Source organism: Felis catus, chromosome B4 (genome assembly GCF_018350175.1).
Source record: "Felis catus isolate Fca126 chromosome B4, F.catus_Fca126_mat1.0, whole genome shotgun sequence".
NCBI lineage: Eukaryota > Metazoa > Chordata > Mammalia > Carnivora > Felidae > Felis > Felis catus.
This window is the reverse complement of record NC_058374.1, coordinates 94,024,051-94,041,092: the sequence shown is the minus strand read 5'-3', so window position 1 is coordinate 94,041,092 and position 17,042 is coordinate 94,024,051. Positions and strand designations below refer to the sequence as shown.

At 40.3% G+C, this 17,042-nt stretch overlaps 1 protein-coding gene and 1 long non-coding RNA gene across 5 annotated transcripts in view; one reads left to right on the top strand and one right to left on the bottom strand.

Moving 5' to 3' along the window:
- Nucleotides 1-4,649, bottom strand: part of CPSF6 (cleavage and polyadenylation specific factor 6) — a 33,814-nt gene extending 29,165 nt beyond the window's left edge. For all 4 annotated transcript variants that reach the window (XM_023257220.2, XM_023257221.2, XM_023257222.2 and 1 more), the window contains exon 1: nt 4,494-4,649. In XM_023257220.2, the coding sequence (XP_023112988.1) occupies nt 4,494-4,553 (60 nt within the window). In that variant the 5' untranslated portion in view covers nt 4,554-4,649. The remainder of the gene's footprint in view (nt 1-4,493) is intronic.
- Nucleotides 4,622-17,042, top strand: part of LOC123386645 — a 38,412-nt gene continuing 25,991 nt past the window's right edge. Inside the window, exons 1-2 of the long non-coding RNA XR_006600862.1 lie at nt 4,622-5,391; nt 5,513-5,570. This is a non-coding gene — a long non-coding RNA (uncharacterized LOC123386645). The remainder of the gene's footprint in view (nt 5,392-5,512; nt 5,571-17,042) is intronic.

The window sequence follows — 17,042 nt, the reverse complement described above, 5'->3', positions numbered from 1 at the left end:
ATCCCATACTACAGAAGAAAAATACTAGAATGCAAAATCCAACAGCAGATAATCTAATACATATTTATCTTTATAAAAAATACATCATCTTCTGATTTTTATCTACTTACGGTATGAGGAGATCTGAAAATTTGTCTGTAATCCCTGTAAAAAGCTCAACAGTAAGGAAGCCAACTTGGTACTAAAAATATGCCACATAAACCACAAAGTGGACAGTTCACAGGCAGCTGATAAAGCTACACTGATAAAATGGGGCGCCTGGGTGGCTCTGTTGGTTGGGTGGCCGACTTCAGCTCAGGTCATGATCTCACGGCTCAAAGGCTCATGGGTTCGAGCCCCGGGTCGGGGCTCTGTGCTGACAGCTCAGAGCCTGGAGCCTGCTTCAGATTCTGTGTCCCCACACCCCCCCCCCCGCCCCTCCCCTGCACATCCTCTGTCCCTCTCTCTCAAAAATAAACATTAAAAAAATTTTTTTAAATAAAGATAAACTACGCTGATAAATAATAAAACTAAGAGTTCTAGTTCCCCTAATATTTCTCCCATGGTTTCTCAATCTCTACCTACCTCATTCTCAACCACAGTTTTATCTCAGAGGATATTCTATTAAACATAAATTTATCAGAGACAAGATTTCACTGACATTTGTCCAATAAACTTATTTTTCAAAATGGGCTTAACAACTGGCTAAAGCAGATACACAATGATTAAATATAAAGTATAATGACTCATGAATGAAGGCAAGTTGACTTATGAGGATGTCTAGGTCCTTAACTTCTACATGAATTTTTCCCTAGTCACAACCTATATACATTTTCATTTTAAAGCTGGGTGGTCAGATTACTAAATAAGCACTGCTATCAGTGATCTACCAGCAGACAGATCAGTAACTAATTCTATACTGAGGTTTTGATCTACAAACAAGCAGAACACACACTTCAATGTATACAGTGTAAACTTTCCTGAGGTTCCTAGAATTTTTTTACCCGCCCTCCCCCCCACCAACAAACAAGCTACAGATAAAGACACACATAAAGGAGTGGGTTTTACAATACATGACCTGCCAGAGTGTTATAATTATGTAGAGTCCCTCACCCCCACTACAGAGCATTCTAAGGGTAGAGATTACTGAACTTTGTAACCCTCCTTGTTGGCATATAACAAATAATCAAGAAATGTATTTTGAACAACCCAGTTTAAAAATTTATTTAGTCTTGGTCAAAATAAAAAAGTCTATAATTATATTAAATAGTAGGCTAGTAACTACCACATTAGAACACAAATCCCAGTTCAAACTGGACTGACATATACTATAGAGACTGAAACAGAACTGCTTTCTTCTCAACTCCAGATCAAGTAATGTAGAGGTTTGGAAGTAGTTCAAATTCTCTTTCCACTGGAGCAACTGTTCTCAATTTGGTTACATCCAAAGACCTTCAATTTAAGAACTAAAGAGCACCCATAAAATAGCAAAGTCCCTTGTGCCTTCTCCCTTTCTCCAACTTTATTCTCCATTCTTAAATTCATCTGGTGAAGAAAGGAACTCGATAGTCTCACTAAACTCATTCTCAACCCCATCCCCAAATTGAAGTTTCTTCTAAGACACTTGGATGTCTCCACTTTTTGAAATATGAAAGAAAGAAAGCTTCATAAAATACACCTGAAAAAGGATTCGTAAGTATCACTTCAAACAGAAGAAAATGGAAAATAGACTACAGAGAATTTTAAAGTATACAAATGCAATTAAAACTGCACCTCACATGAAGAATAAAGTTTTTTTTGAAGGTTTACAGCACTTTAGAAGCCAAAATAAGATTGATTATACTTAGTAAAACACTTTACTCAGCTATAGGAAGTCATAATTTACCTTAGCAACCATTAGAAAGAAGGTTGCCAGCTCACAATAAAGTGAAAAATCAATCAGGAATAATTCTGTATTACATCTAATTCTGATCAAATTTCAGAAAAATATTTCAACGACAGTAACATTTTAAAAAAGAGGATTAACCTTGAAAACGACCAACCATCTTTTTTGTGCAAGAATTACCACAGCAAGCAATAGATAACAAAGGCCAACGCTATGCAAAATAATAACAAAAACAAAGCCTCTATTTAATCCCATTAATGTATTCAAAAGTACTGTATAAAAATTTACTGGTAAAATTATACAACTATGTGTGAAATAAAATGCTACAAGTTCAAATCAACAAAAAGCTACATTTTTAAGAGAACCCTACAAATAGTTCCTCATCAGGGCCACAAAATTTTAATCTCTTCTTACCTCCTGCTCAGTCAGCACTAGTTACTGCACAGGGATAAACAAGTATCTATCACTCCTTCCAGCTATATGTATTAGAGAAATGCCCATCCCAAATTAAGTATGTGAAAGCCTAAAAAAAAAAAAAATCTCTGATGGAGAGGTCCTGAAGAAAGTTCAGTTTCTAAAATTGTACCCAAATTCTTTTTTTATTATAAGGAAAAAGGCAAAGCAAATGTATTTTCTTGTAGGAAAAGCTAATGAAGAAATCTTGAACGTTTAATTGTTCCTTTACTTGTGGGTATGGCCTTCTTTTAGATGGAATGTTATGCCCATTTGATAAATAAAAAGAAACTTCCTAGAGATCTTGTGTCTACTGACCTTAAAAGCATTAGAATCTGACTGTAGCACTCAAGATAATTTTCTAATTTGTCACTGACACAACTCAGGCATCACATGTCCAAAATATAAACACAATAAAAGACACGAAGAATTTAAAACGTAACGTTTGATTACACTAACCAGTTTTTAAGGGAGTAGCACACATTTAAAGCTAGTTGAAAAAAAATTTTTCTTTTCTAATACTTAAACCTGGGGCACAAAGTCATTAGTGAAAACAAGAACAGTAAGGATTTCTAGCTTTCCCTATCTTTTAAATACTCTTCAGCCCCTAGTCACAAACAATGTAGGGGCTTTTGTGTGACTCAGTCCTTAAGCCTCCGATTTAGGCTCAGGTCATGATCTCAGGTTCCTGAGTTCCAGCCCCGCATCTGGCTCTGTGCTGACAGCAGGAAGCCTGCATGGGATATTCTCTCATATTCTCTCTCTCTCTCTCTCTCTCTCTCTCTCTCATTCAAAGATAAATAAGCATTAAAAAAAAAAAATAAGTCTCTAATGTAGGAGGAAAAAAAAAAAACCAAAAAAGAAAAACACATTAACCAGTAGCACTGTATTAAGCTTCTCTTACAGACCTGGAAAGCATAAAAAAACAAGCTTTTAGGTGCACTACAGTTAGGCACAATTTAATTTTTTTAAATGTGTTACTACATAAAGGCAGCAAAGATGTGAACAGCAGGTTTAGAGCTTACACGTCACTACTCTAGTAACAAACGAGATCTTTTGCAAAGATGCCCAACATCAGACATCACAGCTCCGCGGCTAGTTCTTCTAGTCAACTGTGGCTTGTGAGATACCGGAAAAACCTTGCATTCTCACTTTCTCCTACCTTTCAAAACGTAAAGCAAATCCCTGGGAAGACATCTAACATTTTGCTTTTTGAAAATCGGGTCTTATGTACAACCCTTTATTTTTACACCGTACTAAAGAATTTCGGCTGAACGTTCTTCATTTTAGCAACTCCTCTTATCTCTTGGTGAGCAACCATCTTATTTTTCCATCCAACCACTACGCTTCCAAGTCTTCCTTTTGGTTCAGGCCACCTATCTTCACACGTATTTTCATCACAAAAGCCAAGAACAACTGGGCCTCAACGGCACTGCAAGACCTGAACCACCGAAGCACGGCCCACGCACCGATTTTTAAACACGCTCGATGGTCCAAAAGTCAAACGACGACTTGTTGCAAACGTGCCCACACCTAAGCCGCCTTCAGAAAGTGTGAAGGGAGGAGGAGGAAGGCGCCACGCCGAAACCTGTCGCAAACTCGAGCAGGAGCCCAGGAAACTGGGCGCGCGGGATACAAAGGGCCATGAATGCGGCCTTCCATGAGGCGACCGTGCGCGGCCGGGGAGACAAAATGGAGCGACGAGAGGAATCGGAGCCCGAGCTGCAGGGCCGGGGAAGAGGCGGCGGCCGGCGCGCGCCCCGCCGGGCTTCTTCCTCGACCCCGCGGCGGGGGAGGGGGCGCGGCGGCGGCCCGTTCTCCCCGCCGCGCACACGCGGCCCCGCCGCCCGGGCCTAGCGCGGCGGGAAGCGCCCGCCGGCCGCCGCCAACAATGGAGCTGGTGGCGGCGGCGAGGGAGGGGCCGGCGGCGGCTGCACGGCGGCCCGCGTCCGCGCTCCGGGCCCCGTGGCGGGCCGCAGCGCCCGCGGCCCGCGAAACGATGCGGTAGAACGAGGGGCGAGGGGGGCGCAGAGCCGGGATCGGACGGCGCGGCCCACCAGAGGCAAGGGCGCACGGTCTGCAGCCGCGCCGGCTCACAGCCCACGGCGAGCCCAGGGTCAGCGTCCGGACCGCAGCGCCGCCCGCTTCGGCGGCGTGGGCCCGGGCCCTCACGTACCTGGTTGAACTCTTCGCCTACATCCGCGTAAATGTCTATGTGGTCCACACCGTCCGCCATCTTCCCTCGGCCGAGGCCGCCGCCGCCTCCTGCAGGTCTGCCCGCCGCGGCAGCAGCAGCGGATCTAGCGGCGGGGGCGGGGCGCGCTGCGTCACTTCCGAGGCCCGAGGGACGAGGCGGGGGCGACCGGGGGCGGTCGGGGGCGGCGGTCGCCTCTGCAGCCCGCCCGCTCGGCAGAGCGGAGTAAAAGCCTGCGTCCCTGCGGGCAGACGCGGCTTCTTTTGTGTGTTAGGCCTGGGGTTTGGGGGCACGTCCCAGCTGTTTCCAGAGACTGTGTTTTCACGTTGCCTCTAGCACACTCCACCGTTTTGTAATATTTTCATTTCTCAGTTTTTCTTACAATTCTCACGGCCAAGGCTTCTAGAGAGGTGGAAGTTTTATGTCCACGATTAAATACGAAGTGTAACCCAGCATTCTGTGAGCGCCTTGAGAGTGAAAACAGCGTTCTTAACCCTGCATCCCCAGAGACCCGCAGTTTTATTTGCCTAGTAAACGTTGGATTCCCGCGGATTGTTATCTTGAGTAATTTGCAAGCCACTTAGGTTTTTTTGCATGCTGTTTATGTTTGCATCTCTATCTCCTGTCACCGGCTCCTTTCATCTCCTCTTTCCCCGCTCTTTGCCCGCCGTTTTTTCCTCCTTAGATCGCAGTTGGTTTTCTAACTTGAATGCGGTCATCCTAGAGACCACCACCCCCCCCCCCAAACGTGGAGGCATCTTGAGGAAAGTGGCTTCCGTCTTAGAACCATAGAATGTCTGAGCGAGAAGGGAACTGGAAAAGGTGTCATTAGGTCCAAACATCTCATCTTACAAATGTGGGAACTGAGGCCAAATACAAGGTAAGTGATTTAAACGTGATCACGTGGTCAATACCCAAAGAGCTTTTGTCATAAATACTTTAGTCGAAGATGTCTCTCCAGTTTGAAACCTCACTCCATTCTTTATTTCTTTTTCACCCAGTTCGAAGCCCACCAAATTAGAGTGTGCTTGCTAAGATACAGAAACCTTTCACGCAATGGTAAGCCAAACAATATACATTCCACCTCTGCTTGGTATGGTGGAAAAAGCTTAGTTGGAGTCTGATAGACCAACCTGGTGCTGTGGATACAATTACTAGTAAGACAGTTTTACCAGCTAGATGACCTCAGAATCTCTTTCATGGTCAATCGCAGAATCTGTAAGCTCCAGGTAATAATATTTATCTCACCAAGGTTGAAAGTTGATGGTGTTTTAAATGAGGTAATATGCAAAATGCCCTATCCTCTTCTTGAAAATACTGATTTTCTTTTTTCCATGGGGCTTTATAGAAGGAAAGAGCTACTTATGATAAAGGGTGAGACCTTTTTTTAGATTAGTAATAGGGTAAGGATAATAATGGCCCATCCTGGATGTCCACATCCCAATGCCCGGAACCTGTGAATATATTACTTTACGTTGGAAAAGGAACTTCACAGGTACAATTACATTAAGGATCTGGGATTATCCTTGATTTCCTGATAGGTCCAAAGTAACCACAAGGGTCCTTATAAGTGAAAGAGGGAGGTGGGTAGGGGAGATGTGATGAGAGAAGCGGTTTAGGTTCTTTCAGTACACTTAAAAATTATTCCAGGGCCTGACTTCTGCTGTTGCCTACAAAAAGTCAACTGTCAGTGAGACTGTTTCTTTGAAGGGCATTGGTTTCTGCCCCCTCTCCCGCCCCCACCCCCGGCGGCTGTTTTTAAGATTTTTTATATTAGACTTTGGAACCTTATGGGGACGGATATAGTTTGGTCCTCCTTTACCTCCCAGGGTGCTGTCCTTCTGAAGACCACCTCAAAATATGGTGTACCAGAGTCACTAACAGTTCCTAAGTTCCATATTGTGTTTCCGTGCATGGCAAGAGTGCAGCTCAACCTTGCAGCCATCTCTTTTGGAATCTGAAGTGCATAAGCTCTCTGAATGTGTAGACCTTATCCTCTTCTACTTCTTGACCAGCTAATTCCTCACTCACTCCCTGGTTAGCCTTTTTGATGATTTTAACAGGTTGTTACAGGGTACCTGCTTACTTAGCAATGTTCAAGAAATGAAATATTATTGTAGATTACAAAAGAAAATGCATAATAATAATGAAAACAATAAGCAAAAACTCTACCACTTATTGAGTACTTTTATATACCAACCTCTTTGTTAGACACTTTATAGTCATCAATGTACATAGATGAAAGATTGGAGACTTGGGTTCTCATCCCGACATTACTGACCAGCCAGGTAACTTTAGGCAAGTTCTTTACCTCAAGTCCCCCAATGAAGGTCCCTCTCAGTTTTGAAATGCTATTATTCAAATTTATACAGAATTCAAAGTCCAGAGTGCCTTGAGAGGAATTTGATAATGGTATTACCAGAAATGTAGTAGCTTGAAACTATAAAAATTCCTTATCTTATAGTTCTTGAGATCGGAAGTCCAAAATGGATCTCACTGGGCCAAAATCAAGGTGTTGGCAGGTCTGCGTTCCTTCTGGGAGCTCTGGAGGCAAATACATTTTTTTGCCTTTTCCATCTTCTAGAGACTGTCCATGTTCTTTGTCTGTTACCCTCCCTTCCCACAATCATATCACTCCAACAATATAAACAATATAAAATCAAAATATTTTCAAAGAGTAAGAAAGAGGTTGGAAAGGAGGTAACTAATGTTCTAAGGCTTTCTGCACATCTGTTTCTTCTCTATACAGAACTTTCTATCCTTTTCCGTACACACGTCTATGCAGCAATGGCAACCTCAGTTCCAGCGTTCAAATAAGCACCATTCAAGAAAATGGCTATCTGTCTTAGTTTCAATTATAAAATCTAAAGAGAAAGCAACTGATTAGCTCAGGTTTTATAGGAGTCCACTTTTAGTCCAGTCAAGTTTGTCTAAGTGGGTGGAGTCACAGAGTAAGACATAGCTTACAAAATCTACTCTGTGAATTAGGAAAAGGTGGAGAATTATCAATGAAAGATGATTGCTTTGAACTAATGTGATACCCCAAAGGTGGTCTAACACATTCCACCTGTTGGATGACAACACATAGACAAAGACCTTATGGCTGGAGAAGGCAAATCCAAATCCATAAATACTAACACATATTGTCATTTTGATTACTTCATTCAAGTCAGTCAATGCCGTAATCTCTGTAGGAACGTGAGTTTGATTCTAACATACTGCAGGTCATAGTTTAGCCCTATGCTCCCCAAACTTTTGAAAAATATCCCTGGCATTTTATTTTATTATTATTTTTTTTAACAAATTCTTTTTTTTTTTTTTTTTTTAGTTTATTTATTTTGAGAGAGAAAGAGAGAGAGCATGACCCGGGAGGGGCAGAGAGAGAGAGTGAGAATACTGAACAGGCTCCTCAGCATCAGCAAAGAGCCCTACGTAGGGCTCAGTCCCACAACCTGTGAGAACATGACCTGAGCCAAAATCAAGAGTCGGATGCTCACCTGATTGAGCCACTTAGGTACCCCTATACCCCTAACACTTAAAAAATGCAGCCATAGTATACATAAATGCAAATATTATTTCATGTTAACATTTTAATACCATGAACACACATAAAATATATCAGTTTGAAGGATGAAATAAAGATTTTTTAAATGTCTGGCTATGATATCATTATAATGATATCATAAAATGCCTCATTTTATCATTAGTGGATATAAATCCATATTTCAAATAGTCTTGAAATTTTTGGTCCTGCTCTTGTCAAATCTGATTACATCATCCTTATTTTCATCCCTTATGGGACTGACAAGAATTTATACTAGAAATACATAGGTGTTGGCTCAGACACTTTCTTGTCTATCACTTTCATTATTAGTATTAACTATGAGCCATAGTTTCTTAGAATCTCCTTTTTAAGACTCAGGCACTTTGGGCGCCTGGGTGGCTCAGTTGTTAAACATCTGGCTTCAGCTCAGGTCATGATGATCTCATGGTTTGTGAGTTCGAGTCCCACATTGAGTGAGCATGAGTCCTGCTTCTCCCTCCCCCTCTCTTTCTTTCTCTCTCTGCTCCTCCTGGGATTCTTTTTCTCTGCCCCTTGCTCACTTGCACTAAATCAATCAATCAATCAATCAATCAATCTGACATACTTCTAAAAAAAAAGACTCTTGGGCATTTTGTGATGGTTAATTTAAAGTGAGAAAGTGTAATCTGTAAGTCGATATAACTGGGCTCTCATAAACAGTATCGTAATACACTACACATGAAGTGTAGTAAGTGCCTGTGTGAAGGAATCCCTTTAGAATCCTCTGTATCAGGGGCGCCTGGGTGACTCAGTTGGTTAAGCATCTAACTTCAGCTCAGGTCATGATCTCACAGTTCATGGGTTCGCGCCCCGCGTCAGGCTCTGTGCTGACAGCTCAGAGCCTGGAGCCTGCTTCAAATTCTTTGTCTCCCCCTCTCTCTCTGCCCCTCCCCCGCTTGTGCTCAGTCTCTCTCTTTATCTCTCTCAAAAATGAATAAACATTAAAAATAATAATAATAATAAAAAGAATCCTCTGCATTGTCCCCCTCTTTCCTCAGGACTGCCCCCAATAGGGGCAATTATGTGAGAAGCAAAAAAAGTTAATGGTTCAAAGTCCCTCTCATTCATGGGCCCTTTCCATAACTTGTTTAAGGCCATCATTCCTTTCCACTCCTCTCTCCTCTCTGTCATACATCCCCCACTTTGTGTTGGATAGGTGTGTGTGGTGTGGCAGCAGCCATCTTTTTGGATCTGACGAGAAGCTGAATGAGGGGGATTCTATTTAATTTGGATTTAATGGAAAATATTTATGTATAAGTTATTGGTAACCATCCTGACATAGGAGTGCTTTCCAGAAACATTTTTACTGCCACTATGCCAACTCATCCAGCTTCTGTGACGTGAAAATGCAAAGCCAGAGGTCATATTGTGATCTGAGTGTGTCCAGTTGTGCTAGGCACTAGAAGTATGTGGGCAGTGGAAGAGAAACAAAGTTTGAAATGTATGAAGTCAGGTATTATTCTTTAGAAAGTTAGTCTAAAGAGACATGCAAAATTACATGTGAAAGATTTGGTTCTCATTAATGCCTAGTCAAAATGGAAGTCTCTCCTGACAGGAATACACTAAATAATGAGGCATTTAGAGTTATCAACTCACCATATATTCTCTTAATGAGAAAAATCACACGAAATTGAAATCCCTGTGTCTTTTGTCCTCGATAACAATTTGCTTTCGTACCTTATTTTGTATTCATAATTTTTTGTTATTTTTCTTTAAGAAAGCTTTCAAAATATGGGTATATCAATCCCCGGAAAGCCTAGATTTATGCCTGCCACATACCTTAGTAACTTGAAATCATTTGACATATGAATTGAGTGAGGACACTAGGGTCAATTGGTGTAATAAGTATTAGTTAACCTTAATTTTTCAACTTTTTAAACAAAAAAATAGAATAATACTATGCTCTATCATCTTTTCATATGCCTATATATATATATTTGCACACTCCAGAAGCAGTTGGTTAAACCAATTGCGATGCTGAATAAGAAAGACTTAATTCAACCCCAGAGAAGTGAGGCATCACACTGTCTGCTTGTCCCTCCTTGAATCAGGTAGTTCCACATTTTTTTGTTTATTAAGAAGGCTCCATGCTTGACGTGAGGCTTGCTCTCATAACCCTGAGATCGAGTCGCGTGCTCTATGACTGAGCCAGCCAAGCGCCCCCAGTTCCACACTTCAAGCACTGCATTTCCTATTACCAAATTTTGTTAGACGGAACCATATCAAGGTGTAGGTTTTATAGTTCATAAATGGTCTAACATTGGCAAATTCATAGAGTCACCCTAATATATCATTTAGAACGCATTTGGCTTCAAGTAAGAGAAACAAAACTCAAATTGACCTAAACAATAAGGAAATGTATTCTGAGGATATCCGTGAACTCATACAATTGACCGAAGGCCTGAGAACCACGTTTGGAAAACAGGCAGAAACCAAAGATGGCAAAATCGAGTCAGGATCACGCTACAGAGATCAACTGCCTCGGAAGCTACTGCTGGCATTGTTGCCACTAGACAGTTGCTGTCACTCTGCTGAACTCCACCATTAATGGTTGCTTAGCTCATTGCTAGACTGCCACACCTTTGGATCACCTTCAGTCGCCCATAACCAAATCTAAGTGTTCTTTTGTGCATTCCCTCAAGGTTCAAAGTCCAGAGCTGCAAAATAAAACTTACAGCGCATGGTCAGGTGCACCCTGCCAGGGTGATCAGCTACTGACCTAAAAAAAGTTCACCTCAGCTATATATAGACTTTTGTCTCTATTCTATTGCGTAGAAACATGTTCTAATGTTAATGTTTTTGGGCAGTGGGATTATGAATATTTTTAGTTTCTAATTCATATATTTTTTGTGTGTTTTTTAATATTGCTACCACCTGTATTTATTCACCTTATAATCAAGAAAAAATTTCAACTTCATTTTTAAATAGAAAAGCATAGGGGCACCTGGCCGGCTCAGTTGGTAGAGAATGGGACTCTTGATCTTAGGGTCATGAGTTCAAACCCCACGTTGGGCATAGCGCTTACTTAAAAAAAATAAAAATAAAATGTTAAAAAATAGAAAAGCATAGAATTAAGATTTTTTTTATGCAGTATAGCCATACCTTGCACTCAGGAAGGAGCGTGACATTTTTAAAAAATTTTATTAAATGTTTATTTCTTTTGAGAGAAAGAGAGCACACACATGAGAGCAAGGGAGAGGCAGAGGGAGAGAGAGCGAGACAGAGCGAGACAGAGAGAGAGAGAGAGAGAATCCCAAGCAGGCTCTGCTCTGTCAGTGCAGCCTGACACAGGACTCAATTTCATGAACTGTGTGATCATGACCTGAGCTGAACCAAGAATCAGACATTTAACCGACTAAGCCACCCAGGTGCCCCAACATTTAGAAACATGTAATAATAACGAATCACATACCTGATTGAAAAATAGAAACACATTGGGGCACCTGGGTGGCTCAATTGGTTAAGCATCTGACTCTTGGTTTCAGCTCAGGTCATGAGCTCACAATTCGTGAGTTCGAGCCCCGGATCGGGCTCTGCACTGACAGAGAGGAACCTGCTTGGAATTCTCTCTGTCCTTCTCTCTCTTCCCCTCCCCTTCTGGTGCATTCTCTCTCTCTCTCTCTCTCTCTCTCTCTCTCTCTCTCTCTCTCTCTCTCTGTCTCTTTCTCTCCTCTCTCTCTCTCTGTTTCTCAAAAATAAATAAACTTAAAAAAAATAAAAATATATGAAGGCTACGTTGTAGTTTGCCATGAACTACTTTTTTCAGCACTTGTGTGAAAATGTGTTTTAAAAACAGACATTTCTCACCATGGTTTTAAAGTGTATTGTTTGATACAAGTGGTCTTCTTTTGTGCTTTGTAAAATGCATTAGTCTTTGTGTTTTGAATGATTTATTTCTGGAAATTACTGAAAGTGAAACAAATGTAAAATCCATATTAAGAGCTGGACTTGAGCAAAATACAATAACATTAATATGAGTGAAAGTATTTTTCAACATCAAAAACCACTTTTTATGGAGCTAATGGGACTCAAAATTAGTAATCATACAGGTTTTTTTCCTACAACTTCTACAATAGCTAAATAAATGTATAAGTGATGACAAAATTTATTCATTCTACTATCCAACAAGTATTTTTAATGCAACTGCTGAAGGCAGCCACTGTAATAAGTAGGAATGAATGATACAAATGTAAGTAAGATTTCACTACCATGAAAAGTGAGAAGTGAGTAGTGAGAAGTGGCATGGTAAGGTGTAATGTGACAGATCTTGGTTTGAGACCCACTTCTTTCGGTTGAGACTCAATTGTGTCATTTTGGGCAAGAGTTATTGAACTTCAATGGGACCTGTTGCAAAAAATAGAGATAATAATATTCAGCTAAAATAGAAGAATGGAAAGAATCCAACAATTACTGTGCACATAGTATTATGTGCCAGTCCCTGAGATATATACTTTATATACATCAACTCAAATTAGAAAGTATAGGTACAGTGTGAGAGATGGGTGAGCTGGTAATCCTTAGAAGTACAGATATCACGTTGGAATCTCTGGGAATATGTGTCAGTCAGAACCTGGCAGGAAAGAGATGGCACACACAACGGGGAAATGGAGTAGGATGTGATGGAATAACCATTTATGACAGTTTGGACAAGGTTGAGAGAAACTAATGGAAGATGATGAAGCACTGTAGGGCAAGCCCGAAGGGATAAAGGGAACAATCAGTTACTCAAACTCAGAGAGAGAGATCTGTAGCTGTTGGTGAAGGCTGCCTGAATCAGCTGTAGCCTTCAGGCATACAGGGGAGAGTCTGGAAAATAAGTCCTGACATTATATCTCCCTTGACCTTAGATTTGGTAGGGCCTCCCACTGGTTGAACCCAACTGGAAGTCAGAGAGTAAGAGGTACCGTTGGTATGGTCAAAAAAGGTCACCCACTGGAGCAGACAGCAGGGTAGAAAGGGTGGAAAGTAGATCTGGAGAAGCAAAGGAGGGTATCTAGCACAGAAAGTATAGAAATGAGGGGCGGCTGGGTGGCTCAGTCAGTTAAGTGTCGAACTTCTGCTCAGGTCATGATCTCGTGGTTCGTGGGTTCGAGCCCCATATTGGGCTTGCTGCTATCAGTGCAGAGCCTGCTTCGGATCCTCTGTCTCCCTCTCTCTCTGCCCCTATCCCACTTGCACACTCTCTCAAAAATAAAACATTAAAAAAGAAAGTATAGAAATAAGCAAATGTTGCTTCCCACGTATGTTCACTTATGGTATCAGAAAGCTGTAATCCACCTTATTGAAGAGCAGGAACTTCAGAGAAGGCATCTTGCCAGGCCAGTCTTACTTCAGAACCAGCCTTGTTGTAAATTCTGGGTCAAAAGTGATGAGATTTAAGTGTATTAGTCAACTCTGGGTAAGCTTTCCACATGGCCAATTCAGTGATTAAATTGTTCAGTGGTGAGCATAACCAGTTTCTTAAAATGCCTCTTCTTCACTCAGAGTCAAGAAGAAATGTTTCATCTCGTTTACCCCTAATAACTAGGTAAGCTATTATGGAGCATGGGTTCTGACTATCAAGCTATTGTATCCCCAACTCCATCTCATTTTCCTAGACCCTCCCAAAATGAAGTTAATTCTGCCACTCACTCCTTTTTCTGTAGGCTGTCTTCCTTCAGCAAGAAACAAACCCAACTGCTCAGGTCATGTTCTCACAGTTCACGAGTTTGAGCCCTGCATTGGGCTCTCTGCTGTCAGCACAGAGCCCGCTTGGGGATCTTCTGTTTCCTCCCTCCCCTGCTTGAATGCACGCATGCACACTCTCTCAAAAATAAATAAACATTAAAAAAAAAATCCACAACAACCCCAATTACATGGATCCAGGAACAGAAATACCTATGGTAGAGTTACAAACTGTCTCTGCTCTAGGATCCAACAGTGTTAAGATTGACCTTGGAAGAAGCAGGCCTGAAGAAAGAGAACATAGGTGGTTATGATGGTAATAGTGATGATAATGATGATAAATCCTTATATCACACTTTTACTGTGAATTCCTTGAGGTCAGGGGATACATTTTTCTCATCTTTATTTTCCCATGGCATTTGGAAGAATGCCTTAGTTGAATAAAGTATTTAATAAATGCTGACTGAATTGAATTGTTAAAAAGAATCAACAAATTTCAGAGCTAACAAAGATGTTTGAATCCAAGTCCTCTCCCCCCCCCACCTTTTTTTTTTTTTTTTTTTTTTTTTTTACAAAAGAGGAAACCTAATCCTAAACAGGTTGGTGGTAAAACAGTGCCACCACACAAATCTTTGAATAAACAAGTAAAAGCAGTTGGAACTGAGATATAGGGGTTTACTAGATGGTGTCGACAGAAAATGAAACAGTGCAAATTGTTGAAAAGCCTAGGTTCAGTCAATCTCAGACTTGTTGAATTTTCCTTTAAATATTTCTTAAATACTTCCTATGCTGCTATTATTATCCTGATCCAGGCCGTCACCCCTACAAATAATCAACAGAGATAATCTAATCCAATGTGCTAATTTTACAGTGTAGGAAAGTGACTTGCTCTAGACCATGGTGTAAGGGATGCATCTCCTTCCCTCTTTAAGAGCCATTTTCAAGTTTTGCCTAAAGTAAGAATAGAATCCTGATCTATGGGCAAACACTTTGTTGCCCTAGTTTTCCCAGCTTCCTTTGCAGCTAAGATAGCATCATGGGGTGGATAAGCAATACAACTTAGTTGAAATTTAGCTGGTAGAATATGGGAAAATTTTTGCTCTCTTAACATATAGGATAGATAAGACCTTTCTCTTCCTCTCCTTTTTTTCCTGCCTTGAGTGTAAACTTGATACCTAATGGAGTTATGGCAATCATATTGCAACCATGAGGAAATAACCATGTGGGGAAAAGCCTGCATGATAAAGATGCAAAAATAGAAATAGCCCATGCTAAAGTTCTGTTCTGGAGTATGATAGAACTATTGAATAACTTCAGACTCTGTCAGAGAAAAAAATTAAATTGTTATATATGTTAAATATGTTATTAAAAAAAATTAAAGGTAGCCTCCCAAATCAGAAAAACAATGTATAGCCTTCACACCAGGGAGAAGAAGGTAGTGGGGAGATGGAAAGCTTTTGCTAATCTAACAGGAGCCAGGAAAGGAGGAAAGAAAGAAAAACAGAAGTATAAAAAGAAAACACAAATTAAGATAGTAGTTTATATCGGGACGGTTTACATCAGGACACAACCATTGTATATCAAACTACACTCATCAGTTAAAAGATCTAGATTATGAGTCAATATGATTTTGAGAATGCATAGGAGATACACCTAAACAAAGACTCACAGAGAGATTAAAAATAAAGGGATACCAAAAGGTGTGACAAGCACATAGCAGAAAAAAGTTGGCATAGTTATATTAATATCAGATCAAAGAATTTAAGAGAATTTAGCCATTAATAAAAATAATGGTAGCAATGTCTTTTTTTTTTTTTACCAGTTTTATTGAGATACAATTGACATGCAGCATTGTATAAGTTTAAGGTGGACAGCATAATACCTTGACTTCTATATATCGTGAAAGAATTACCACAATAAATTTAGTTAACATTCATCATCTCATATAGATACTAATAAAAGAGAAGAAGTATTTGTTTCTTGTGACAAGAACTCTTAGGATCTACTCTCTTAACAACTTGCAAATATACCATACGGCCGTGTTAAGTATAGTCATCATGTTGTACATTACATCTTCAGTACTTACTTATAACCGGAAGTTTGTACCTAACAATGTATCTTCTTTAAAGTAATGTTGAAATGAGTAAAAAAGTAAAGGGTAAAAATAATAATAATAACAGGTAAAAGAAAAAATAACTGTGTAGAGGCAACTGCTATTTGCATATTGGGTATTTTCTTTGAATATTTTCCTTTGCTTCTTTCCCTGACTGGAAGTGACTGTGTATTTTTTTATATGCCATAGGAAATTGATATATGATAATTATAGAAAAATTTAGACAATGCTTAAAAGTAAAAAGGGGAAAATAAAAATTAGCATTATAACTAGAGATAATCCTATTACCACTTCATGTGTATCTTTCCAGAGATTTTGATGCACATGTAGAAATATACATTTTTGTTTTAAAGAATGGTGTCATGATGGGGTTCCTGGGAGGCTCAGTCGGTTAAGCACCTGACTCTCGATTTCAGGTCAGGTCACAATCTCATGGTTCAGGGGTTTGAGCCTCACATTGGGCTCTGTGCAGACAGTGCAAAGCCTTCTTGGGATTCTCTCTTTTCCTCTCTCTCTGCCCCTCCCCCATTGGTGTGTGCATGCGCGCTCTCTCTCTCTCTCTCTCTGTCTCTTAAAAATAAATAAACATAGGGGCACTTGGGTGGTGCAGTCCGTTAAGCATCTGACTCTTGGTCTTGGCTCAGGTCATGATCTCACCGTTTATGAGTTTGAGCCCCACATCGGGCTCTGCGTTGATGGCGTGGAGCCTGCCTGGGATTCTGTCTCTCCTTCTCTCTGCCCCTCACCCCCCCTTGTGCGCGCTCTCTCTCTCTCTCTCTCTCTCTCTCTCTCCAAATAAATAAATAAATAAATAAATAAATAAATAAGTTTTTTAATAAAATAAAAATAAAAGTAATAAATACATTTAAAAAATGGTGTCATGATGTGTGCCCCCTTTTTTTGCCCAATGATATAATGTAAATGTCTTTTTATATCAAATATTCTTGTGTATCACTTTCATGCATATATATTATCCTTGTGTGACTTCATCCTATTTCTCAATGCATATTTTCATAAAGTTGAAGCAATACTACGTATCATTTTCCATCTTGCTTTTCTCACTTCTATAAATTAAGCAACTTTGCATGTTACTAAGATTTCTTTCTAAAGATAAATTTGAATGATCAAATGATATTTTATAGCTGTGGGTAACTAAATTAGCTATTGCTCT